The sequence below is a fragment of the Cherax quadricarinatus genome, chromosome 62 (assembly GCF_038502225.1).
Source record: "Cherax quadricarinatus isolate ZL_2023a chromosome 62, ASM3850222v1, whole genome shotgun sequence".
Lineage (NCBI taxonomy): Eukaryota > Metazoa > Arthropoda > Malacostraca > Decapoda > Parastacidae > Cherax > Cherax quadricarinatus.
In genome coordinates this window covers 16,702,600-16,729,293 of record NC_091353.1, presented here as the reverse complement: position 1 = coordinate 16,729,293, position 26,694 = coordinate 16,702,600, and the positions used below count along the sequence as shown (strand labels likewise).

General features: G+C 39.4%; 1 protein-coding gene across 1 annotated transcript in view; it reads left to right on the top strand.

Moving 5' to 3' along the window:
• The window catches only part of Nelf-A (Negative elongation factor A), a 91,343-nt gene extending 84,221 nt beyond the window's left edge, over window positions 1-7,122 (top strand). Inside the window, exons 9-10 of the mRNA XM_053774569.2 lie at window positions 4,525-4,624; window positions 5,333-7,122. Coding sequence (XP_053630544.1) covers window positions 4,525-4,624; window positions 5,333-5,511 — 279 coding nt within the window. The 3' untranslated portion in view covers window positions 5,512-7,122. The remainder of the gene's footprint in view (window positions 1-4,524; window positions 4,625-5,332) is intronic.
• Window positions 7,123-26,694: the final 19,572 nt, after the last annotated feature.

Sequence of the window (26,694 nt, the reverse complement as noted above, 5' to 3'; positions counted from 1 at the left end):
GGGGCCAAAGAAAGTTCTGAATGTGCCTCCTTAAGAGATTAAGGATGTGTGTGCAAAGTGGAGCGAGTTGCAAAGCTTTGTGGAGAAATATCACCCTAACAAAGCTGTTGCAAGCCTTGTCTGCAACATGTTCAATGACAGTGCCTTGTCTCATTTTAGGTAAATCTTAGAGATGCCAGAAACAGACCTCTCTGGACAGTTTTATTGTGTGATGGGTACAGTGACTCTCAAGCTGATCCTAGTGCCAGTAAAAGATAAGGAAGGGAAGTAACCCTGGATAGGGTCTTGATACTTGAAATCCTTATGGACAGGGATTTCCCTTTCAAACAGTAACCTCTCCTCCTCCCTCTCCCCTCCTTGCTGTCTTCCATACACCAACAAGAGTCTTCAATAAAAGTAAAAGTGATGTTGCTTGACTCACGAAATCGTAATGACACGATTGTAAACAAACCATACCACGGGCGGGACTTGAACCCGCGGTTAGAGAGTCTCAAAACTCCAGACCGTCGCGTTAGCCACTGGACCAGCTAGCCACAATAAGATTCGTCCAATTAGGTATATTTCTACACCATAGGAAAGTTAGCATAGGCACCACTGTGACCACAGTGGTGCCTATGCTATGAAACTTGCATTTGTGGTCACAGTGGTGCTTATGCTAACCTTCCTATGGTGTAGAAATATACCTAGTTGGACAAATCTTATTGTGGCTAGCTGGTCCAATGGCTAACGCGACGGTCTGGAGTTTTGAGGCACTCTGACCGCGGGTTCAAGTCCCGCCCGTGGTATGGTTTGTTTGCAATCGTGTCATTATGATTTCGTGAGTCATGTTAACGGCTTTGAGGGGACTTGAGCTAGAGTTCATCATGGCCACGCTAGCTGGAGATTCGTCTGTAAAAACTTGCATTTGTGATCACAGTGGTGCTTATGCTAACCTTCCTATGGTGTAGAAATATACCTAGTTGGACGAATCTTATTGTGGCTAGCTGGTCCAGTGGCTAACGCGACGGTCTGGAGTTTTGAGACTCTCTAACCGCGGGTTCAAGTCCCGCCCGTGGTATGGTTTGTTTAAAAGTGATGTTAGATGTTCATTTTTCCATTTCATTAGTCATTTATATTTATTTCTCATTGTTTTCTGTATGTAAAACTATAGTTGTTCTCTATAAAATGTATTTTTTTTTTAATATTTGTGGATGTCTAGAATAGATTAATTGGATTTACATTATTTCTTATGGGAAATATTGCTTCAGTTTTCGTACAATTCAGTTTTCATCAGTCTTTCTGGAACGGATTAATCATGAAAACCAAGGTTTCACTGCATAACTGTTGTCATTATTATACTTTGCAAGCATTGTTAACTGAAGAAAATAGAAAAAATGACTAAACAAAGGTGTCCTGCTCAAATAAATAGCTGACTGGTAGTAGTAACACCGATGTCTGGTGGTGACTCTTGTGGATGGCTGTGGCCACTGCAACTTAATTTCAGTTATAGCATGAGTGGTGTAGGTTTCGTCTATAACTTAGTAAAATAGAATGCTGCACATTTGCTGAATGCTTCATGTGATGCTAAGTATATACATATGCAAACATTGTCTTGAGCTATGGTAGGAGGGAGGAGGAGGAGGAGGAGGAGGAAGGTGAAGGAGGAGAAAGAAGGTGATGGATGAGGAAGAAGGTAAAGGTGGAGAACAGTGAGCTACACCAAGACTTCACAAGTGCTGAACACTTTCAGTTTTTCCTCATACATCTTGCAAGAAAATTATCCATTATTTTGCATCTTCACAACTGTAGTGGCGGGGTCTGCTTTGGCAACTGCTCTGGCTACCACCAGCTGCCTGTTAGCTGTTTATTTCAGCAGAGTGCAAATGGTAGCTTTGTTTATAGATTTTATTACATTTGTATCTACTAGCCTTGCATTCAGTAAACTCTCATACAACACATCAGTTATGTTCCTGAAAACTGCATTTTAAGTGACATCCCTGTGAGAAAAATAAGGTTTTGTTTTTAGTTCTTAAAAAAAATCAAGTTTTTAAAAATAGTTTTATAAAGCCAAAAGAAATTATTTTGTTTTGCCTAATTCTGGTTGCTGTTTCTTGTATATGGAGAGAGTTAATGTGGCCCTGTATAAACATGTTATGCAGTAGTCTGCATAGTGGTAAATCTTCTATTTTGTGTGTGAATAAAAATTCAAAATGGAAAGTAAGTGTAAAATAAGAGTTGCTCGGAGACGTGACTGATGAACAGAGAAAAATGTTGTTTTAGTTCCAGGAATGTCTGTATTGTTTATTCTGGACCATATTTTGAAATTGGTCTTTCTTGCATTTTGTGTGAAATTGGCTAAATTACCAATTTCTGATCACTTTATTAGGTAGTTGAAATTGGTAAATGGGCAGTTTCTTGTACTCAATCAATAGAATAAAAGGAGTACTACTTTAATAGCCATGAGTTTGGGTGATTGAAACAATAGAACTGGCTGAAAATAGCGTTCAAAGTGGGTGAAATCACTTATGCATAGATATTGCCGAGCCACCAGGCTCTGGTGGCCTGGTGGTTAACGCTCTCGCTTCACACGGTGAGGGCCTGGGTTCGATTCCCAGCCAGAGTAGAAACATTGGACGTGTTTCTTTCCACCTGTTGTCTATGTTCCCCATCAGTAAAATGGGTACCTGGGTGTTAGTCGACTGGTGTGGGTCGCATCCTGGGACAATGACCTAAGGAGGCCTGGTCACAGACCGGGCCGCGGGGGCGTTGACCCCCGGAACTCTCTCCAGATAAACTCCAGATAAACTCCAGACCGCTAACTTTGCGATAGTGTAATTCTGCAAGTTTCCGTCAAATTTCATACTTTTGGTTTCATTATCTTTGAAAAAGGATTCTCTATCATTTCATAAGAGAAAATATTTTTTTTTTTAAATTCTTCGACCTTGAGAGCAAGTTTGCGAGCAGGGGTCATGACACTGAAAGGGTTAATGATGATTGTTCTCTGACATAGGGATTGAATGGAGGTCTGCTGTGAGACCTGGCTGTAGAGTGAGGCTATGATCCCTGAAACCTTTGATAGATAAAGGAAAACATTTTTTTTGGTTTTGTCATTTTTATGTTATTGTTCATCTCTGTTTTTCTGTATTGTTACCTTATTTGATAATTAGTAGGTAGTTATTTATTTCTTGTACCCAGTGTTTGATCTCATTCTGATGTATGAATGATGGAAAAGAGAGAACAAACTTTATATCTTTTTGTGTTATGACCCTTAACCTATTATGTCATCTAATGTACAAAATAGTACCCATGTCATCTAATGTACAAAATAGTACCCATGTCATCTAATGTACAAAATAGTACCCATGTCATCTAATGTACAAAATAGTACCCATGTCATCTAATGTACAAAATAGTACCCATGCCAACTAATGTAAAAAATAGTACCCATGTCATCTAATGTACAAAATAGTACCCATGTCATCTAATGTAAAAAATAGTACCCATGTCATCTAACGTACAAAATAGTACCCATGTCATCTAATGTAAAAAATAGTACCCATGTCATCTAACGTACAAAATAGTACCCATGTCATCTAATGTAAAAAATAGTACCCATGTCATCTAACGTACAAAATAGTACCCATGTCATCTAATGTAAAAAATAGTACCCATGTCATCTAATGTACAAAATAGAAACCATGTCATCTAATGTAAAAAATAGTAATCTGTACAAAATAGTACCCATGTCATCTAATGTAAAAAATAGTACCCATGTCATCTAATGTACAAAATAGTACCCATGTCATCTAATGTAAAAAATAGTACCCATGTCATCTAATGTACAAAATAGTACCCATGTCATCTAATGTAAAAAATAGTACCCATGTCATCTAATGTACAAAATAGTACCCATGTCATCTAATGTAAAAAATAGTACCCATGTCATCTAATGTACAAAATAGTACCCATGTCATCTAATGTAAAAAATAGTACCCATGTCATCTAATGTACAAAATAGTACCCATGTCATCTAATGTAAAAAATAGTACCCATGTCATCTAATGTAAAAAATAGTACCCATGTCATCTAATGTACAAAATAGTACCCATGTACTAATGTAAAAAATAGTACCCATGTCATCTAATGTACAAAATAGTACCCATGTCATCTAATGTAAAAAATAGTACCCATGTCATCTAATGTAAAAAATAGTACCCATGTCATCTAATGTACAAAATAGTACCCATGTCATCTAATGTACAAAATAGTACCCCTGCCATCTAATGTAAAAAATAGTACGGGTAAACTTACTAGACTAAAACCCAACAAGTTTCTTCTTATAATCATGTATAATTATGTAGTCTTAAGTTAGGCTTAAGCTTGCCTGAAATACTTTGCATAACTATGGGCTTTCATCATGCTCTCATTTGTCCCCTTCTTTCTGTATAAGTAGTGTATCATGTTCATATAACTTGTATTTGTTTACATGAATTTGGAAGCATGTGTTTTTTGACACCAGATAAATAATCCTCGATGCATTTACAGAGAGAACAAATGTTGGAGGCACAGGAGATGTTCCGCACCAGCAACAAAGTTACAAGACCAGAGAAGGCCCTTATCCTTGGCTTCATGGCTGGATCCAGAGGTAAGTTGTATATTCCTGGCAGCAAGTCATATTTTGTAGACCTAGTCCTATGAGCAGCAGGTAGCTATAATTTGTTTCATGCAGAGATTATCATGTGAAAATGATCTATGAATGCTAGTTCATTGTAAGACAATTACTTTGTGGCCATGGGATTGTATGTAGTGATTAGCAAGTAGTCAGGGATATGGTAGGAATGAGAAGTGGAACCTTAGTTTGGTAAAGCTTTTTAAATAGAAGATGTAATAGTGTTAGGTAAAGCACAAGCGGTGACATAAAGCATATGACTTTAAATTTTGTATACAGTAGGACCTGCATATCCTTCGGGAATACCTTCCAAGGACCTGCTGTGGATGGGAAGCACTTTACGGCTTCTCTTAGACTTTGAAGAGCTGCCAGCTTCTCTTACTTTTGTGCTTTGGGTCCATTATTATTCAAAATTAAGAGGTATTTTTGAGCCACAGTAAACCACGGATAACTGAAACCGCAGATACCGAATCAATGGATACGGGGGTTCTACTGTATTACTGATTGCGCATTGTCAGTAAGAACAGAATCAGGAGATCAAGAGAAAAAGAGTACAGCTGAAGAAATAATTAAAACCAAATCATGTGCCTTAGGTCTTTTAAGAGATATATATATGTTGTAGCTAGAAGATAAGTTTATAGAACTACTGGGACTAAAGCTATAATATCATAATATTCATTGCAGAAAATCCCTGTCCACATCTGGGTAACATAGTGACCATCAAGCTGAGTGAAGGAGAAGAGACTGTGTCACAACCAGAGGGAACGTTTATCAGTATGCTTGCCGAGACACACTTCCAGATGAATTACAACACTGGAGAGTGGAAACGCATCAAAAAGTACAGACCACTTCCAGCGGAGTGATGTCACGAGAATTCTTCTTAGATTATAATGCAAGACGTGGCCATCCCATAGTTCTGCAAGTGAATGTGAAGCACCGTGTCTAAGATGTGCCTGTTGAGTTACTGTTCCAAGGAACCGGTGCAGTGAGCAGATGGATGGTAACCAAGTGCCCATGGAGTGAAGTGGATTATCTAGTTGTAGAAAAGTTGTAGCACACTTGTACTGTTCTCTGGTGCTATTGAAAGAAACAGTGAGACACTGGGGGACCTCTTAAGTTTCATCCCATGTATTGGACAGTGGGAGATTTAATGACCTCTCCATGTTGCAATAGAGAAAAATGAGACCACACTTGAATTTTGCTGAACATTTACCATGCTGAGCACTATCCACATTTGGAATATGGTGTATAACAGAAAAATGTATATTTAAAGAGCTTCTGATTGGCAAAGAACAGTTTTGTTGTCATTGCCTAAGAGCAACACAGAGCTGCTGTGATAGTTTGTGCTGTCATTGTTAATACCATAAACTTATCTCTATTAAGGGAGATAATTATCACATGTCACTTGGACCATTATTTCTGAAATACTTATAAGAGAAAATGGAATTATTTCCTTCATATTGGAGAATTACACTATTTAGCACATGCTATATGTATTGTTTTTATATATTAGATAAACGAGTAACTTGAGTTTTTGGCAAAGAGGGCCAAATTTGCCAGAAATGGTGAAATAGGTCCTGGGGCCAAGGCCACTTGAGGAGGACTTCCCTGGGAGGTTAACCTCAGATGCTGTACCTGCATAACTTAGTTTAGTGTATATTAATCTGTCCTGTTCTGATTCTCTCAGTTGTCTTTCTTGTACATAAAAAAAAATTCTTGCCATGTTGGATAAGGAATACTGAAAAGCAACCTCTAGTCCGGTGACATAAAGCAGGTGAGCATTGGCCATAGTTGCCACCTGCTGTATGACTGCCTTTGAGATCTCATTGCCAGCCTCTGTCACCATATCCACTAAATTTATCAACATGTAGAATGAATCAAGATGTACTGGCTGATTTGCACACTTTTTTTGTGCAAATTTGAATTGCATATGGAAAGTTACAGCCACTCTCCATTCCAAAGTCATTCTCTTTACACAGACTTTTCATTTTGTCGTATTTCCTTATAATTCAATGGCATTTTTACTGCTGGAACTTTAACATAGTGAAACTCATGTTCGAGTAACTTGTGTAAGTTCAATGCTTCTTTGAAGCACATGTGATAGCAAAAATATATATATATATATAATATATATATTTTTCTTTTGTATATAAACTTTTCCTGGTGTATGGCTCTATTCAGTAAAAGCATATATGAAACCTATAAGTTGATTGTTCATTCATACAAAAAAAAATTGCCGTTAATATGTAACCTATAATGTTGTTATATTAGCATATTTTGCTATGCTTTTAAGCTTCATAAGTGTTGTTTTTATTTCTTATTAGCATTTTGATTTAAATTGGATGCAGAGGCACATAAGCAACCTCCAAATTTATTTATACTGTAATGACTTGTAACAAAAAAAGTGATTTGATAATAAAACAGGGGTGCACTTTCAGTATCTATCAATACAAGTGCATCAGAAAGTAAATACATGTATAGCTTTTTCTAACATTTCAAAGACATTTTTAGCCTTTTACTGGTTCATTAACTTTATAGGGAAAATATTTGACCATAAAAGTCAAGGAGACCCATTTCTTAGCCTTAAGTGGTTCAACTTTACAGAGAAGATATTTGACCACTTCAGTTCAAGATGTGTGCTTTTCATTTTTTTTTTTTTGTGCCACAAAGTTTTTTTTGTGATTTTTAACACCGGCCATATCCCTACTGAAGTAGGGTGACTAAAAAAAAAATATTCAATAACTGTCTTACCACATCTTCAAATTTCTATATTCCAAATTCTACAATTCCAACCTCCTCCTTGCTGCAACACTGACAACCCATACTTCACACCCATGTAAGTACAGTGGACCCCCGGTTAACGATATTTCTTCACTCCAGAAGTATGTTCAGGTGCCAGTACTGACCGAATTTGTTCCCATAAGAAATATTGTGAAGTAGATTAGTCCATTTCAGACCCCCAAACATACACGTACAAACGCACTTACATAAATACACTTACATAATTGGTCACATTCGGAGGTAATCGTTATGCGGGGGTCCACTGTATTGGTGCCACTATACTCTCGTACATTTTCCTCTTTGTCTTCATGGATAATGTTCTTTGTCTCCACTGATGCCTCAGTGGAGACAAAGAACTCTTTAGCTCAAGAGAGATTCCTTGATGCTGGTGAGGGGCTCTTCATCTAGGGAATTGGATCTGTGCTCCAGTTCCCTGAATTAATCCTGAATACCTTTCATCCCTACACAGGCACTGTATAATCCACTGGGTTTAGCACTTCCCCATGATTATAATAATAATAATAAAACTCATCTTTCATATACCCATCTGCTGACACGTCCACTCCAAATATCTGGATACATTCACTTCCTCCATACTTCCTCCTTCCAATCTGATATCCAGTCTTTCATTACTTAAATCATTTGTTACTTCTTCACTTTGCTCTTTCCTATATTTGCATTTAATTTCCTTTTACTTACCCTTCAGAATCTCCCAGAAGCAGTGTTATTGGCTTTAAAGCTGTGGCAATTCCCATTTTGTATTAGAATCCACATATTTTAATCCTGCACCTCTCCCCAACACCCCAGCATTCGCTTCTTTTACAAACCATCTATAAATGTGTCAACCATGGTGACATCACGCATCTTGTCTACTGGTGACATCATGCTTCTTTGGAAAATAATCTCCCTCTTTCCTACATACCTCCAACCTGAACTTCATTATCCTTATTTTTGTTTGTTTTAACACTGGCCATCTCTCACCGATGCAGGGTGTATGCTTTAGTTATTATGCCTGAGGTCATTACCTCTCCTTTAACCCTTAAACGGTCCAAATAGATCGATGTTCAAATCCGTAGTGCTCCAAAAGTAGATCTATTTTTTTTTACATATTTTCAAATATAACAAAAAAAAATGTAGATAAAAGTTTTTTTTGCACATTTTCAAATGTAAAAAACAAAAGATGATGTACAATTTTTTACATACTTTCAAATGTTGAAAAAACATATATACGTTCGGACCGTTTAAGGGTTAAAAGGGTATCTTGATGCTGGTGAGAGGCACTTTCACCCTGGATCAAACCTAATTGCTTTCCATTTTTCCAGGAGCTGTATGACTCGTATAAATTTAGTGCTCTCCCTTTTGTGATATTAATTGCCTTAAAGTCCATTTGGAAACTGTTGTAATGGCTCCAAGTTTTTGGCTAAAATTACTATAATCTGAAATCCCTCTATTCATAGATAAAAGTTAATAAGGGCACCAGTACTGTAGGATGCAAAACTGTCTCAAAATAGATGCACCAAAGTAACTCAGTTTGGATGACACTTCTCTTAACCTAAGCCTAACTTCATTTTCTGTGCCTTCAAAGAGTGTCTTGATGCTGGTGAACAGCTCCTTAGCTGAGGGAGGATATAAGATGTACAGTAGGCATCATAAATATGCATACCTGTAAGTATGCTTTTAGCAGACTATTTTTGCCTGACATATACAAGAGGTATTGGGGCAACTTAAGTATGGAAGACGGTGCCCCTTGCCGTACTACCAAAGACGAGGAATTGGATAAATTATTGTGATTTTTTCTACACTTCAGTGACTGGCATGGAAACTCATTGGATTTGCATCCGACAAAACACTTGGGAACTTAAGTGTAAGCATCGCAGCATGAATAAGTAAGTAAGTTTATTCAGGTATACACAAATACAGTTACATAGAGTTATCATACATTGCAGCATATGTGTAGAGAACCTGGGATAACCCAAAAAAGTCAGACAGAGTGACTTATTTCCATTGAGGTCCTTTTACCTTATTTTTTTTTTTTTTCAACAAGTCGGCCGTCTCCCACCGAGGCAGGGTGACCCAAAAAAAATAGAAAGAAAATCCCCAAAAAGAAAATACTTTCATCATCATTCAACACTTTCACCACACTCGCACATTATAATATTATAACATTTGTACTATGATTGCTTTGGTTCCCAACCTTGACAAAACTGACAGCAAGATATTCTGGACACTGTTTGTGAGCAATTTTATAAACATGATTTAGCTTCAGTTGTTTTACTCTGTCTTCAACATTCAGCATATCCAACTGTTGTAATTCATCCTGGCCTACATGTTCTCTTGGTCCCAGCCCCAGGATGAATCTTACGATTTTGTTCTGGGTGATTTGTAGTCTATCTTTCAGTTTTTTTGTCAAGGCAGAGTACCATGAAGAGCATGCGTAATCCATATGGCATTGTATAAGGGCTAGACATAGGGTCCTGCGAGCCTCAGTAGGTAGACACTGTGCTTGTCTATACAGGAACTTCAGTCTGGCATTCGCTTTCTTTACTACACTGTTCCCTATCAATTCTCCTGACATGCATGGGTCAAAGGGGATTCCCAGATATGTCCTCTAATCCCAAAATCTTTCAAGTATCATTAACCCTTTGACTGTCAAGACCCCAAATCCTGAAGTGTGTGTCTGTGTCACAAAATACATGTATTCGAAAAAAAAAAAAAAAAATTTCTCATGAAATCATAGAGAATCTTTTCCCGGTGGCAATGACACCAAAAGTACGAAATTTGATAGGAAACTTACTGAATTGCGCTCTCATAAAGTTAGTGGTCTTGGCTATATATACACACACGATTTTGCCCACTTTGAGCTCTATTTTCGGCCAATTCCATTGTTCCAGTTAACCAAACTCATAGCTATTTCTTTAGGACTCCATTTGTTCTATCGATTGAGTACGAGAAACCGCCATTTACCAATTTCAACTACCCAATAAAGTGGTCAGAAATTGGCAATTTGGCCAATTTCACGCAAATTAAAAAAGGTGCCAGTTTCAAAATAGGGTCCATAATAAACAATACAGACATTCCTGGCACTAAAGTAACATTTTCTCTGTTCATTAGTCACATCTCAAGGTCCCTCTTATATTATTCTTGCTTTCTATTTTGAATTTTTATTGTAATAATTGTATAAATAATGTCAACCCATTCGTGACTGTATATTAGAATGGCTAGTTGGACAATTATTGGATGGTGATGTCATTTGTTTACTCTTGAACATAGACAAAAATCGAATATTTCCGCTGCTTTGAGCTCAATTTCAAGGCCCTTTTCTTCATGAAACCAATCAAAATCATCTCTATTTTTGTAATGTCTTCCATTCTATCAAATGAGACCAAGAAAATGAGAAAACAACCATGAATACTATACGAAAATACTTGTACATCTCAAAGTCGGCATTTTAATCCAGAAACACTGTTGGAGTTTTTTTTTTTTTCATAATGTACTGCGTGCCGCAGGATTTTTTTTTTATACTGCACGCACTGACCATACAGACCCATTCTCTCACATGTGGGCCTACCATCTTTCTCCTGCTTGATTTGAAGCCGCTAGAATTTTGGCATTTGAATACGTCAAAAGCACTGGCTCGTAAGGCGTATTTATACAACACTGACAGTCAAAGGGTTAAGCAGGTGTGGCAGGTTTAGGTGAGGAACACATATATATTTTAGTATTCTCTCTTCTTTCAATGAACCAGTTGTATCCCACCGAGGCAGGGTGGCCCAAAAAGAAAAATGAAAGTTTCTCTTTTTAAATTTAGTAATTTATACAGGAGAAGGGGTTACTAGCCCCTTGCTCCCGGCATTTTAGTCACCTCTTATGACATGCATGGCTTATGGAGGAAAAATTCTGTTCCACTTCCCCATGGAGATAAGAGGAAATAAACAAGAACAAGAACTAGTAAGAAAATAGAAAACCAGAGGAGTGTGTATATGTAAATGCATGTACAGTGGACCCCCGAGTTTCAGCAGCATCGACTTTCGTGAAATTCGGCTTTCGGCAAATTTTTTCGGCAAAATTTGGCCTCGAGTTTCGTGATTAGACTCGTGATTTGGCAACCGTCCGGTACCTGTCCGCCCGTCACCACGCATAAAAAGCCAGTCTCCCACGCCATTCACGCTCAGTGTGCCATTGTTTACCAACACGTGACCATCACCCCGCGGGTTCATACATAATAATCCATTGTTTTTTGGGATTGCAACTGCTAAATAAGTCACCATGGGCCCAAGGAAAGCTAGTGCAAGCCCTTTGGTAAAGAAAGCGAAGAACGTGATCCAGAGGGATTTTGAAGGGTTTGAGGCAGACCCTGACCCTGCTGACCCTTTGCCTGTTGTGGAAGGTGTTGTGGCATTGGGCAAGTCCATGGGGTTGGAGGTGAGTGACGGGGATGTGGAAGAGTTGGTGGAGGACCACAGGGAAGAGCTAACCACTGACGAACTGCAAGAGCTTCAACTGGAACAGCATCAGACCACAGCTGAGGAACTTGCTTCAGAGGAGGAGGAAAAGAGAGTGAAGGAGGTGCCTTCTTCGGTGATTAAGGACATGTTTTCAAAGTGGAATGAGTTGCAAAGTTTTGTTGAAAAGTATCACCCTGACCAAGCTGAAACAAGCCATATCTGCAACATGTTCAGTGACAAAACCTTGTCCCACATCAGGCAAATCATAAAGAAATGCCAGAAACAGACCTCTCTGGACAGATATTTAATGCGACAGGGGTCCAGTGACTCTCAAGTTGTTCCCAGTGGCATTAAAAGAAGGGAAGTAACCCCAGAAAAGGACTTGCTACCTGAAGTCCTAATGGAAGGAGATTCTCCTTCCAAACGATAGTGTACAACTTCTTCCTATCCCCTCCTCCCGTCTTCCATCCACCCAAAAGTCTTCAGTAAAGGTAAGTGTAATGTTATTATTTATTTTAAATGCATGTACTTAATTTCTGATTGTTTTCAGTATGTAAATCTTTATTTAATTTGAAAAAAATATCTTATTTTAATATTTTTGGGCGTCTGTAACGGATTAATTTTATTTCCATTATTTCTTATGGGGAAAATGGTTTTGAGTTTCGTGAATTTCGACTTTCGGCAGGCTCTCTGGAACGGATTAATCACGAAACTCGGGGATCCACTGTATATGTATGTGTAGTGTGACCTAAGTGTAAGTAGAAGTAGCAAGATGGACCTGAAATCTTGCATGTTTATGAGACCGAGAAAGGACACCAACAATCCTACCATCATGTAAAACAAGTACAGGCTTTCGTTTTACACTCACTTGGTAGGACGGTAGTACCTCCCTGGGCGGTTGCTGTCTACCAACCTACTACCCAGGATATTTTAGCTTTATATATTTAAAACAATAGGCTATGGTAAGCAGCCTTGTTTTCTGTGTGATCTGCTTGTGTGTGCATGTTTATGATGCCTATTTTACACTGACAGATATATTTCTGTCAGCATGTATATACTGAGAGTAAAGAGGAGTTGCAAAGGTTAGTGGACGAGTTTGGAAGTGTGTGTAAAGGAAGAGTTGAAAGTGAACATAAGAGTAAAGTGATGAGGGTATCAAACAAGATAGGTAAAGAAAAATTGGATATTACATTGGAGGGAGGAAGGGAGTGTTCAGATATTTGGGAGTAGACTTGTCAATGGATGGTTTTATGAAGGATAAGGTTAACCATAGAATTGATGAAGGAAAAAAAGGAGTAGTGCTTTGAGGTATTTGTGGAGACAAAAAACATTATCCATGGAGGCAAAGAAGGGAATGTACAAAAGTATAGTGATACCAACACTTATATGGGTGTGAAGCATTGGTTATAAATGCTGCAGCGAGGAGGTTGGAGGCAGTGGAGATGTCGTGTCTAAGGGCAATGTGTGGTGTAAATATTATGCAGAGAAATTGTAATGTGGAAATTAGGAGGAGGTGTGGAGTTACTAAAAGTATTATTCAGAGGGCTGAAGAGGGGTCGTTGAGGTGGCTTGGTCACTTAGAGAGTGTGGAGCAAAATAGATTGACTTGGAGGGTGTATAAATCTGTAGCAGAGGGGAGGAGGGGTAAGGGGTCATCCTAGGAAAGGATGGAGGGGTAAATGAGGCTTTGTGTGCAAGGGGCTTGGACATGCCACATACCAGGGAACTAATGAGGCTTTGTGAAAAGTATTCATTAAAGCAACAGATAACTGATCACACTAGAAATGAAAATACCCTGGATTTGATATTCACAAACAACTAGGAACTAATTAGAGACATAAGAGTTACAAAAACAATATACTCTGATCACAACATCATAGAAGTTCAAACGAGTATTAATTCAGGGTTAGGAAACTGTGTCACTAATGTTAGAGACGGGTTGTTCAGTAAGTTTAATTTTAACAACCATAAAAATGACTGGGAAAAAATAAACCAAGAGGTATCAGACATATCCTGGGAATCAGACATGAGCGACCTAAATCCTCATCAGTGAATCTCCACGACTATGGTGCTGTTCGCACCTACTCCTAGGTTGAGGGACTGATTACCTCATCTTCTCTACATAGTTCTACTGTCTTCAAGTTATGTCCTAGAATTTGTATTGATAAAGCCACTGGATGGCGAAACGTCTACAATAAAGATACCCAGATGTTGCACATGTGTCTTACTCTCACAGTGCCTAGAGAAGCTGAATAGAGAAGCATGCAAGGTATGTATGAAGCACGTACCATTGAGAAAACCCAGAAGAAGATCAGATATAGGGAGAGAGCGTAGGAGATGGTATAGAAGAAGAAAACGGGTTATTGAATTGCTTAAAAACACAAATATGCTTCAGCAGAGGATAGATAGGCTTAGACAAGAGATCATTGAACTAGAGCAAAAACTTAGGATGTCATACCTAACAGAAGTACAAAGGGCCATACATGATATTGCAAGAAACCCAAAATATTTCTATTTGTATGCAAAATCCAAGCTAAGAACTACCTGTAGAATTGGACCACTGCTGAGAGGAGACTTGTATACTGATGATGAACAGGAAATGAGTGAAATCTTAAAAGAACAGTATGAGTTGGTGTTCAGCAACCCACTAAATGACAGCAAGGTAGAAAATGCAGAAATATTTTTCGCTCCAGAAGAAGGCCGCACAGACCAACTAACTGACATTAGTGTAAATCCCATAGATTTTGAAAAAGAAATGGTCAACATGCCCACTCACTCAGCACCTGGACCAGATTCACGGAATGCTCTATTTATAAAGTGTAAAGTACCATTAGCATGAGCACTCAACATTCTTTGGAGAAAGAGCTTAGATGTAGGTGAAATACCAGAGGCCTTAAAGAGTGCAGACATAGCTTCTTTGGATCAGGGAGGTAGTAGAGCACTAGCTAAAAATTAGACCAGTAGCCGTAACCTCTCACATCATAAAAATACTCAAAAGAGTGATGAGACGGCAGATTACAAATTTCATGGACCAGCACAACCAGCATGGTTTTAGAGCAGGATGATCATGCCTGTCACAGCTGCTGAACCATTATGACAGAATTACAGAGGCATTGGAAGACAACTAAAGCGCATGTGTGATTTACACATATTTTGCAAAGGCGTTTGACAAATGCGATCGTGGAATGATAGCGCACAAAATGAAGGCCTTGAGCATTACAGGGAAAGTAGGCAGATGGATTTTCGGGTTTCTAACACAAACACAAAAAAGTAGTAGTGAACAGGGCAAAATTCAGCATCAGCAAGGTCAAAAGCTCAGTGCCCTGAGGCACTGTCCTGGCACCTCTGTTGTTTCTCATCCTCATAGATGTAGATAAAAACACCCGGCACACTTTTGTATCATTTGCAGATGACACTAAGCATAAAAGTTACTGCGGTAGAGGATACTGAAAAAGTACAGGAAGACATAGGCAGGGCTTTCCAGTGGACAGTGGAGAACAACATGACGTTCAATGGTGATAAGTTCCAGCTGCTTAGGTATAGAAAGAATGAAGAACTCAAAAGGAACACTATATATAAAACTCAAGAGGGTCACCAAATAGAATGTAAGGAATATGTAAAAGACCTGGGAATAATTATGTCAGCTGACCTTTCTGTTAAAGACCATAACAAGACAAAGATCATGACAGCCAGGAAGATGACTGGGTGAGTATTGAGAACTTTCAAAACAAGGGAAATAATGCTGATGGTGACACTCTTCAAATCACTAGTGCTCCCTCACTTAGAATATTGCTCAGTGCTGACAGCCCTGTTCGAAGCAGGAGAAATATCAGAGCTGGAACAAATACAGAGATCGTTTATGGCTCACATTGAGCCAGTAAAGCACCTAGACTACTGGGAACGCCTTCAAATCTTGAACATGTACTCATTGGAGCGGAGAAGAGAGAGATACACGATAATATATACAGTACCTGGAAAGTACTCGAGGGCCTGGTCCCAAATCTGCACACTGCCATAACAACATACTGGAGTGAGAGATATGGGAGGAAGTGTTAAATAAACCCAGCGAGGAGCAGGGGTGCAGTGGGGATGATAAGGGAACACTGTATCAACATACAGGGTCCCAGACTATTCAACATTTTACCAGAAGATATCAGAAACATAGTTGGAACGAGTGTAGAAGCCTTCAAGAGGAAACTGGAAAAATATCTTCAAGTGCCAGATCAACCAGGCTGTGATGGATATGTGGGGCAGCGGGCCTCCAGCAGCAACAGCCTGGTTGACCGGGCAAGCAGCAAATGAGCCTGGCCCATGGCCGGGCTCAGAGAGTAGAGAAACTCTCGAAACTCTTCAAAGGTATAAAAGTATGCAGCAAGCATGTGTGAGCGTGTTAGGAATGAATGGAGGTGAATGGATATGTGACCAGATGAGCTGCTGGAGCATGAGCAGGGTAATATGTTGTGAAGGGATTCAGGGAAACTGGTTAGCCAGACTTGAGTCCTGGAGGTGGGAAGTACAATGCCTTCCCTTTAAAGGAGGGGTTTGGGATATTGGCTGTGTGGAGTGACATCTAAACTGTCATATCTGGGCATGTCTGCAAAGACAGTGATTATGTGTGAATGATGGTGAAAGTGTTTCTTTAGGTCGCCTCGCCTTGGTGGGAGATGGCAGACATGTAAAAAAAAATAATTTACTTTAATTCCCATTTTAGAAATTTGAAGTACAGTAGACCCCCGGATTACGATGTCATCGAATTACGTAAAATTTGGATTAAGTAACGTTTTTGCATCAAAATATTGGCTCGGTTAACGACAAAGAACTTGGTTAAAGTCATTCGTCCCGAACGTGTCTACGCAGCCTGAGCGGCCCTGCCACTCCATGTACAGCCAGTGTGCCATTGTTTACAAGCCAGTGAGGACGGTTCCACACGTACATGCGATACATTTTGTATTATTCCATTTTTTTAGTGCTTGTAACTGCTAAATAAGCCACCATGGGCCCAAAGAAAGTTTCTAGTGCCAGCCCTGTGGTAAAGAGGGTGAGAAATACTGTTGAATTCAAGAAAGAGATCATCGCAAAATACGAAAGTGAAGTGCGTGTCTCCAAGCTGGCCAAGTTGTATAACAAACCCTATACAACCATCGCTACTATCTTGCCCAAGAAAAAGGCAATCAAGGAAGCTGTTGTTGCGAAAGGTGCAAATATGCTTACAAAACAGAGATCGCAAATACTCGAAGATGTGGAGAGACTGTTGTGGGTGTGGATCAACGAGAAACAATTATCAGGAGATAGTGTTTTGAAGTCAGTTATATGTGAAAAGGCAAGGCAGTTGCATAATGATCTCATTAAGAAAATGCCTGGAACTAGTGCTGATATTTATGAATTTAAGGCCAGCAAAGGCTGGTTTGAGAAAGTTAAGAATCGTAGTGGCATACACAGTGTGATAAGGCTGAAAAATTAAAACCCCAACAAGTGTTCAAGTGTGACGAAACAGGCCTGTTTTGGAAGAAAATGCCAAACAGGACCTACATTACTCAAGAGGAAAACACACTCCTAGGACACAAGCCTATGAAAGACAGGCTAACTCTCATGTTTTGTAGTAATGCTAGTGGGGATTGCAAAGTGAAGACTTTACTCGTGTATCACTCTGAAACTCCCAGTGTTCAAAAAAAAACAGTGTCGTCAAGACTAAATTATGTGATGTGGAGACCCAACAGTAAGCTATGGGTCACTAGGGGCATTTTCCTCGATTGGTTCCATGACGTGTTTGTCCCCAATGTGAAAAAATACCTCCTGGAAAATAAATTGCCACTCCAGTGCCTCCAGCTAGTGGACAAGACTTGGAAGAGTGAATTGTGGGGGAGTTTAATTTTATCAAAGTCAAGTCTTTGCCTCCTAACACCACCCCTCTCCTCCAGCCCATGGACCATCAGGTCATTTCAAACTTCAAAAAACTGTACATCAAAGCAGTGTTTCAAAAGTGCTTTGAAGTGACCTCAGACAATGAATTGACCCTAAGAGAGTTCTAGAAAGATCACTTAAGTATCCTCAGTTGCATAAACCTTATAGGTAAGGCTTTGGAGGAAGGGACTTGCAGGACTTTGAACTCTGCTTGGAGAAAACTGTGGCCAGAATGTGTACAAGAGAGGGATTTTGAAGGGTTTGGGGCTGAATCTATTGTGGCATTGGGGAAGTCCATGGGGTTGGAGGTTAGTGGCGAGGATGTGGAAGAGTTGGCGGAGGACGACGATTAAGAGCTAACCACTACAGAGCTGCAAGAGCTTGAGGTGCAACACCAACAGACAACAGCTCAGGAATTTCCTTCAGAGGAGGAGGAAGAGAGATGGAGGAAGTCGCCTTCTTCAAAGATTAAGGACATTTGTGCAAAGTGGATTGAAGTGCAAACCTTTATGGATGAACATCACCCTGACACAGCTGTTGTAGGCCGTGCTGGCAACATCTACAATGACAGTGTTGTGTCCCATTTTAGGGAAATCTTAAAGAGATGCCAGAAACAGAGCTCTCTGGGCAGATTTTTGGTGTGACAGGGGTCCAGTGACTCTCAAGTTGGTCCTAGTGCCATTAATAAACAAAGAAGGGAAGTAACCCCTGAAAAGAACTTGCTACCTGAAGTCTTTATGGAAGGGATCCCCCTTCCAAACAATTGTAAACTCCTCCATCCTCTCCCCTCCTTCCGTCTCATCACTCATCAATACGTCTTCAATAAAGGTATGTGTCATTTTATTATTTATTTATTTATTTATTCTGCATGTCTCATTGTTTTCTGTGTAGGAAAATGTATATTTCATGTAAAAGAATTATTTTGTTAAATACTTTTGGGTGTCTGGAACGGATTAATTGGATTTCCATTATTTCTTATGGCGGAAATTAATTCGGAATACGACAGATTCGTTATAAGACATGCTCTCTGGAATGGATTAATGTCGTAATCCGGGGTCCACTGGTGGTGAAAAGGTCGTATGCAGCCTTAATGACCCTAGTGTAGTTTAAACCCCATTAATCCACTGAGCTGAGGATTTGGCACTTCCTTTACCTTGAATCAAACCTGCATACCCCTAACATTTCCCATTAATGTACCTTATAGTCCCTTTGCAGAAGAATCTTGACAGATTTGTAGGTTTTAACATGGAGGGAATTTTGGTTTCTATAGTGTGGAACTTGGCCTGTTCTCTGGCCCTACATATACAGGTGTATATTCACAAACACTAATCTCAGGCCAAAGGAGACTCGAACCTATGAATCTTGGAACAACGTATGCAGTATTCTGTCACCGTACCACTCTGGTCCAATACCTTGGCACTCGGCTAACACTAGACTTTTGACCTTGGACCAACACATCTAGCGTTAGCTGGGCATCAAGGTATTGGACCACTGTGGTACAGTGGTAGTGCACTGCATACCCTGTTTCAAGGTTCATAGGTTCGAGTCTCCTTCAGCCTGAGAATAGTGTTTGTAAATATTTTGCCTGTTCTGCGAATTCTAAACATGTATATATGTACATTTGCATTTGTAAATTTATATATACAGTGGAACCCTGAGTTTCAGCAGCTTCGAGTTTCAACCGCTTTTTTTGGCTAAATTTTGTCCCGTGTTTCTGCTGGCGTACCAGACCTGCCCGCGCCTGCGCACCTCCCCCCACACGCGTCATGAGCCAGTCTAGCTTTGTTTATCCTTGAGTGAACATTACCCTGCGCTCTCATCCGAACAATAATAAATAAATTCATGTGCTTGTTTAGTGCTTGTTTATTGATTGTGACTGTGAAATAAGCCACCATGTGCCCAAAGAAATTACATAGTGGTGGAGGCAGTTGAGGCAGTGGTGGAGGCAGTTGAAGCAGTGGTTGAAGCAGTGTGTGAAGGTTTAGAAGAACACTTAAGTGTTCTTAAGTGTAAGCAACAGAAGTTCAGCAGTTATATTACAGCTTTACACATCATTAGTAAGGCCTCACCTAGATTATGCAGCTCAGTTCTGGTCTCCATATTACAGAATGGACATAAATTTGTTAGAAAACATTCAACATAGAATGACTAAATTAATACATAGCATTAGAAATCTTCCATATGAAGAAAGATTGAAGACCCTTAAATTACATTCACTTGTTAGACGAAGAATGAGGGGAGACATGATCGAAGTGTATAAGTGGAAGATGGGTATTAATAAAGGGGATGTTAATAAGGTCTTGAGGATATCTCTCCAAGAGAGAACCCACAGTAATGGATTTAAATTAGACAAGTTTAGATTTAGAAAGGACATAGGAAAGTATTAGTTTGGAAATAGGGTAGTTGATGAGTGGAACAGTCTATCTAGTTGGGTTATTGAGGCTAGGACTTTGGGTAGTTTCAAATTTAGGTTGGATAAATACATGAGAGAGGGGTTGGATTTGAGTGAGACTTGCATATGAGTGGATAGAGTTATCAGAGCTAATTTTTTGGGTAGCATTGAAAATTGGGTTGGGCAAATGTTTTGTTAGTGGGATGAATTGTAAAGGACCTGCCTAGTATGGGCCAACAGGCCTTCTGCAGTGTTCCTCCTTTCTTATGTTTACTCAGCCCTGTCAGCTCCTAAGGAATTGAAATGCTGGCTCCTCCTTATGTAAATAAATGATGGAAAACATAATAATAACATGAGAAGATAAACATTTTATTACATACATGATTTAAAGCATAAATGTAAAACACTTAATCCTATTTGAAAAAAAATTGAAAAATGAAATATATAAAATACTTGAATTCAAAGCTAATTTGTACAGATGTAGTTGTACAAGGGCGTGCCGTTGTTGTTGACACTGCTCTTTGAAGATTGTCGAAACATTGGAGTTGTTGTTGAAGAGAAGGTGGGGGGGGGGGGGTCGTCACAGCTGTTCATGACACAAGACGGTTCCCACAATACAATTCTGCCAAGGTGAACTTATCCTCTGATCACCACAGTGCTGAAAATGCTGGATAGCCACTATTATTACAAGACACTTAGTTACGCTGGGTGTGTAGCTGGCTAGGGTGATCAGTTAAGTGTGGAAGGGGGCGGTTGGATTGTAGGTATGTGTGGCTAGCTTACTAGATCTTTGCCAGATCCCTGCTGTCCTTATCCTCACCTTGCCCATGTCAGATGACCTACGTCGATAAATCAAGGCTACAATTAAGAAATAAATACAACCTGCTCGCTTAATCACTCACACGATAGGCGTACAGCCTTTAAAAGAAATGGTGAGGATTAAAAAGTGACGTTAAATTCAAAGCAAGGCAGGAATAAACACAAGTGTACAGCCCTAAATAAGAGTGAAGCTCTTAAAGCAAACAAAGAAAAAGATAAATAGTACAGGAGTGGAACGCATACTTACAGGTTTGATGGAAGCAGCTAGTCAAGTGATTTCTCCACTGGTTGGAAATTCACACCTCACTTCCCACCGGGTGAAAAGAGGGGGGGGGGGTTGCAGGAGCTAGACACACCACCTGCCTTAACTAGCAGACTGCCAACAAACAACCATCACCATACATTCATAGTTTCCTTACTCCTATATTTAACTTTTCCCTTGCACAGTGGTTGAGGCAATAATAAGTACAGTGGACCCCCGCATAACGATCACCTCCCAATGCGACCAATTATGTAAGTGTATTTATGTAAGTGCGTTTGTACGTGTATGTTTGGGGGTCTGAAATGGACTAATCTACTTCTCAATATTCCTTATGGGAACAAATTCGGTCAGTACTGGCACCTGAACATACTTCTGGAATGAAAAAATATCGTTAACCGGGGGTCCACTGTACTTCTCTCTCGTCCTCCCTATCTTCCAGATGCCAACAAGAGTCTTCAATGAAGGTACGTAAATGTGATTTTTAAATGTTTATTTATGTAGTGTATTACTCATTTAATACTATATGTATGTTAAACTATAGATATTCTTTAAAAAATGTGGAACCTCAAAAATCGAACTGCTCCCAACACAACCAATTATGTAAGTGTATTTTTGTAAGTGCTTTTATAAGTGTATTTTTGAGGGTCTGAAATGGACTAACCTAATTTACATTATTCCTCATGGGAATAAATTAATTCGGTAAAGGCACTCAAACAGCCTTCTGGAGCAAAGAAAGTTAGATATTTGAGGTTCCACTGTATATGAAATGAATTTTAGGTTATTGATGACTAATGCTGTTCTCTAATGTGAATTTTTTGGTGTTGCTGATACTCTTGTTTAGTTTTCTGTATACTGCAGTTCATTTAAATTACTGGGAAATCCTTGTTCTTAATTAAATATGTGTTCACTGGAGTGGAGGAGAAAGAAATGCATGCTAATATACCAAGAAAGTACTTGAGGGCCATGTCCCAAATCTGCACACTGCTGTAACATACTGGAGTGAGAGATATGGGAAGAAGTACATAACAAACCTGGTGTAAAGCAGGGGTGCAATGGGCACAATAAGAGAGCACTATCAACATCTGTTGCTCCAGATGATTCAACATCTTACCAGAAGGCAATAAATGGTATAAAATACCGACACAATGGAAATATAAACACAAATGCAGTATAATGTGATCCTTTATTGACAACGTTTCACCCACACAGTGGGCTTTTTCAAGTCACACACGGATCTACCTGGGGTTGGAAGGTACGAGAGTATTTAGAGTCAGAATGTTGAGGTCAGGTGGAGAATGCTGCATCTGATCTACCGGGTGGGGTTATAGAGTCTTGGGTAGCTTGGCAGGGGTATTGGACAAGTTGTAGACCTTCTGCAGTGTTCCATGTTCTTATGTGGGATAGCGATGAAGAAGTTTCTTGGCGAGTGGTTCAGCTATGTTATAGAAGCCATTGTTCTGGTTGAAATTGTTGGTTATAGAGATAAGCGATGATTCCAGGATTCTTCTGTATTGAGTGTTGTCTTCTGTGGCTATAAGTCTTGAGTTTCTGTAGTTAATTAAATGGTTGTGTGAATTGCGATGTTGTACACAGGCATTCCTTGTATCGTCAGTCCTGCTTGCATATTGGTGTTCTGAAATGCGTGTTTGGAGGTCTCTTGATGTTTCGCCCACATATAATTTGTTGCAGTCATTACAAGGGATTATGTATACCCCTGCAGAGGATGGAGGCTTGTCCTGTCTACTACTGGTGATGTCCTTGATGGTCGTGGTTGTGGAGGTAGATACTTGGAATGATGTTTTGGCAAAGATGTTGGAAACATGTTTGGCAATGGAGTTGTTGGGGAGGACTATGTATCTCTTCTTGGCAGTGTCTTCTCTGGGTGTGTTGAAGATGTTTAATGCTCGCCGTCTGCAGTCTCTGATGAAGTGACGAGGATAGTGGAGTTTAGAAAATACTTGTTCAATTATAGTGCATTCTTCCTCAAGGAACTCATTGCTGCAGATTCTGAGTGCACGTAGGAAGAAGCCTATAATCACACCACATTTGGTTTTGGTGTCGTGGTGAGAGTAGAAGTGGAGAAAATCGTTTTGGTTGGTGGGTTTTCGATAGACTTTAAAACGAAGTTCGTGGTCAGCTTTGCAGAGCAGAACATCAAGGAAAGGAAGAGTGTTGTCAACTTCTTCTTCAAGTGTGAACTGGATTGAAGGCTCGACCTGGTTGAGCTTGTCTTGGAGAGCTTGAACGTTGAAGCGTTTAGGAGTTATGAGGAGAATGTCGTCAACATAACGGAGCCAGGTGACAGACGAAGGAATAATGGTGGAGAAACGTTCGGCTTCTAGATGTTCCATGTATAAGTTCGCCAGGACTGCACTGAGTGGCGAACCCATGGGTAGTCCAAAAGTCTGATGAAAGAGGTGATTTTCGAAGGAGAAACACGTGGTGTGGCATAGATGCCACACCACAGAGTTGAAAGGCAGTGACTGCTATGTATTGGCTTTCGAAACACAGGTGAGTATAATACACAACCCGCACATAGAAAGAAACTTATGATGACATTTCGGTCTGACTTGGACCATTGTGTCACTAGTTAATGGTCCCAGTTGGACCAAAATGTCTTCATAAATTTCTTTCTCTATGTGTGGGTTATTTGTGTATTATTCATCATGGTATATTGCCTTTTTGTTCTTTACAGGTGAGTACTTGACAAAGCTTGTGATACTGTAAATGTTATCCAGTTAAAGAGGACACGTACAGTGTGAGAGGTTTATTTCTTTGTGTATTTACAATTTAATCCCTAAATTTACCCCAAGAATGAAAATATTCTTGTCTGGAGTATAGACTAATTGTTACTAAATTATTCATAGGGTGACTTGATGCTGGTGAAAGGTTTTGATCCATGATTAGAGCTACCCTCCTCTTGGATTAAACTTGATTACTTCCCATTCCTCAGGCATTGTATGATCCCTAAGAGCTTTGTGTTTTCCCATGATTATAATGTTTACATGCATATACCTAGCTTCTTCCTTTCACCCACCCTCCTCTGAACTTAATATTTGTAGAGTTGCCAAAGAAATACTATACAATGGACCCTCGACCAACGATATTAATCCGTTCCTGAGAGCTCATTGTTAATCGAAATTATCGTTAGTCGAGTTAATTTTCCCCATAAGAAATAATGGAAATCAAATTAATCCGTGCAAGACACCCAAAATTATTGGAAAAAAAAAATTTTACCACATGAAATATTAATTTTAATACACACAAACTGAAGAAGACATGCGCAGTTACATGGCATTTACCATTATTGAAGATCTGGTGATGATTGATGGGATGGGAGGAGGGGAGAGTGTTGATGGTGTTAGTGTTTAAAAGGGGAATCCCCTTCCATTAGGACTTGAGGTGGCAAGTCCTTTTTCGGGGTTACTTCTCTTCTTTTAATGCCACTAGGACCAGCTTGAGAGTCACTGGACCTCTGTCGCACAACATATCTGTCCATAGAGGCCTGTACTTCCCATTCCTTTATGACATTCCTAAAGTGTTTCACAACATTGTCAGTGTCACAATTAAACACTTGTTCAGGTTTCAATCTTCACTGTCTATGTACTCCTTGAATTCCTGCACATATTTTTCAGCTGCTTTTTGGTCCAAACTGGCAGCCTCACCATGCCTTATCACACTATGTATACCACTTCGATTCTTAAATCTCAAACCAACCTTTGCTGGCCTTAAATTCACATCACCACTAGTTGCTGGCATTTTTCTAATTAAATCCTCATGCAACTTCCTTGCCTTTTCACATATGATCGCTTGAGAGATGCTATCTCCTGCTATCTGTTTTTCGTTTATCCACACCAATAACAGTCTCTCAACATCTTCTATCACTTGCGATCTCAGTTTCGAAAACATAGTTGCACCTTTGGCAAGAACAGCTTCCTTGATTGCCGTTTTCTTGGCCACAATAGTAGCGATGGTTGATTGGGGTTTTGTGTACAACCTGGCCAGCTCGGAGACACACACTCCACTTTCATACTTAGCAATGATCTCTTTCTTCATATCCATAGTAATTCTCACCCTTTTTGCTATAGGGTTGGCACTAGAAGCTTTCTTGGGGCCCATGGTGACTTATTTTGCAGGTGCAATCACTAAAAATGCTGTGATAATATGAAATGTTCCGATTGTATGTTTGGATGGGACCGCGGTGGCTGGCTGGATTGTAAACACTAGCCAGAAGTGGACGCGTCTCAGATGGAACGAATCGTGTTGGTCGAGTTTTTTAGCGCTAGTCGAGGCAAAATTTTTGTGTTAAAATGTATCGCTAGTCGGATTTAACGTTAGACGATGCCATCGTTGATCGAGGGTCCACTGTATTTGTATTCAAAGGTAGTGCCAGGTTGACAAGGCTGTGATGGATGTTACCCAGCAGGCCACCAACACCTGGACTGAAGAGATGATCAACAGACAAGCTTAGCCCCAGGCCAGCCTGTGGGGGTAAGAAAACTCTAATCACAAGTATACCACAGGTATAACATCTGCAGTCAACAAGATTTGTTAATATAATGATAAGGAAGCATTAAGGGAGGGGCGAGCCATTTTTCAGTGATCAGGAAATTGAGATTGAAAAATTATGGAGAAAAATGTTTTCTTACTAAAAAATAGTGCAAAATTTTGATGTAATCAGCTTGTTTCTATATGTATTTCTAAGTATGTTTTTCATTAAATGTATTTTTTTTTTGTTCTTGCTGTCATCAAAAATACATGTTGGAAATTAGTGTTTTTTTTTCCTCCAAAAATTGCCATTTTCATGATTGTTTCATTCTAAATACTCTACATGGCAACTTGTGTGCAGAAGACAGTGTCTCCCTTAGTAGCCTGCAGGCTGTCAACAAGGAAGGAGGAGTGCAACACGCTCACATTTGGCATGTCATAACTGTAGTTTCAGATATAAGTTATTGACATAGTTTTCCTGCTTCTGCAACATGTATTAATAGGATTGTCAAGATTTTTGCACACATATTGAGGACTGATGGTTCTACAAACTCCCAGGAGGGATTTGTGATATTGTTTACAGCTTTGTTTTTAATGATTTATTTCCCCAAAAAAAAAAAAAAAAATTTTTTTATGGAATCTACTGACATCGCTGAAACACCCTGGGTTAATAATAATAATAATCTAGCCTTTATCTTTCATCTGATGTTAACTAGAGCATTGTACATCTTCGCATTTTAGTAGAGAAAAGAAAGTTTTATGATCCAAAAAATTGTCCATAATTTATTTTTTTCTAACTTGAAGGCTAACAGTCAAAACAAACACAGCTTATACGTTTTTTTATGCTGCTTAATCCACTGTCAAAATCTCATTGAAATTGACCAAAAAAAAAATTGGTGATTTCGCTCGCCTCTCCTTTAACCCATAAACGATTCAAACGTATTACCTGGAGTTTACC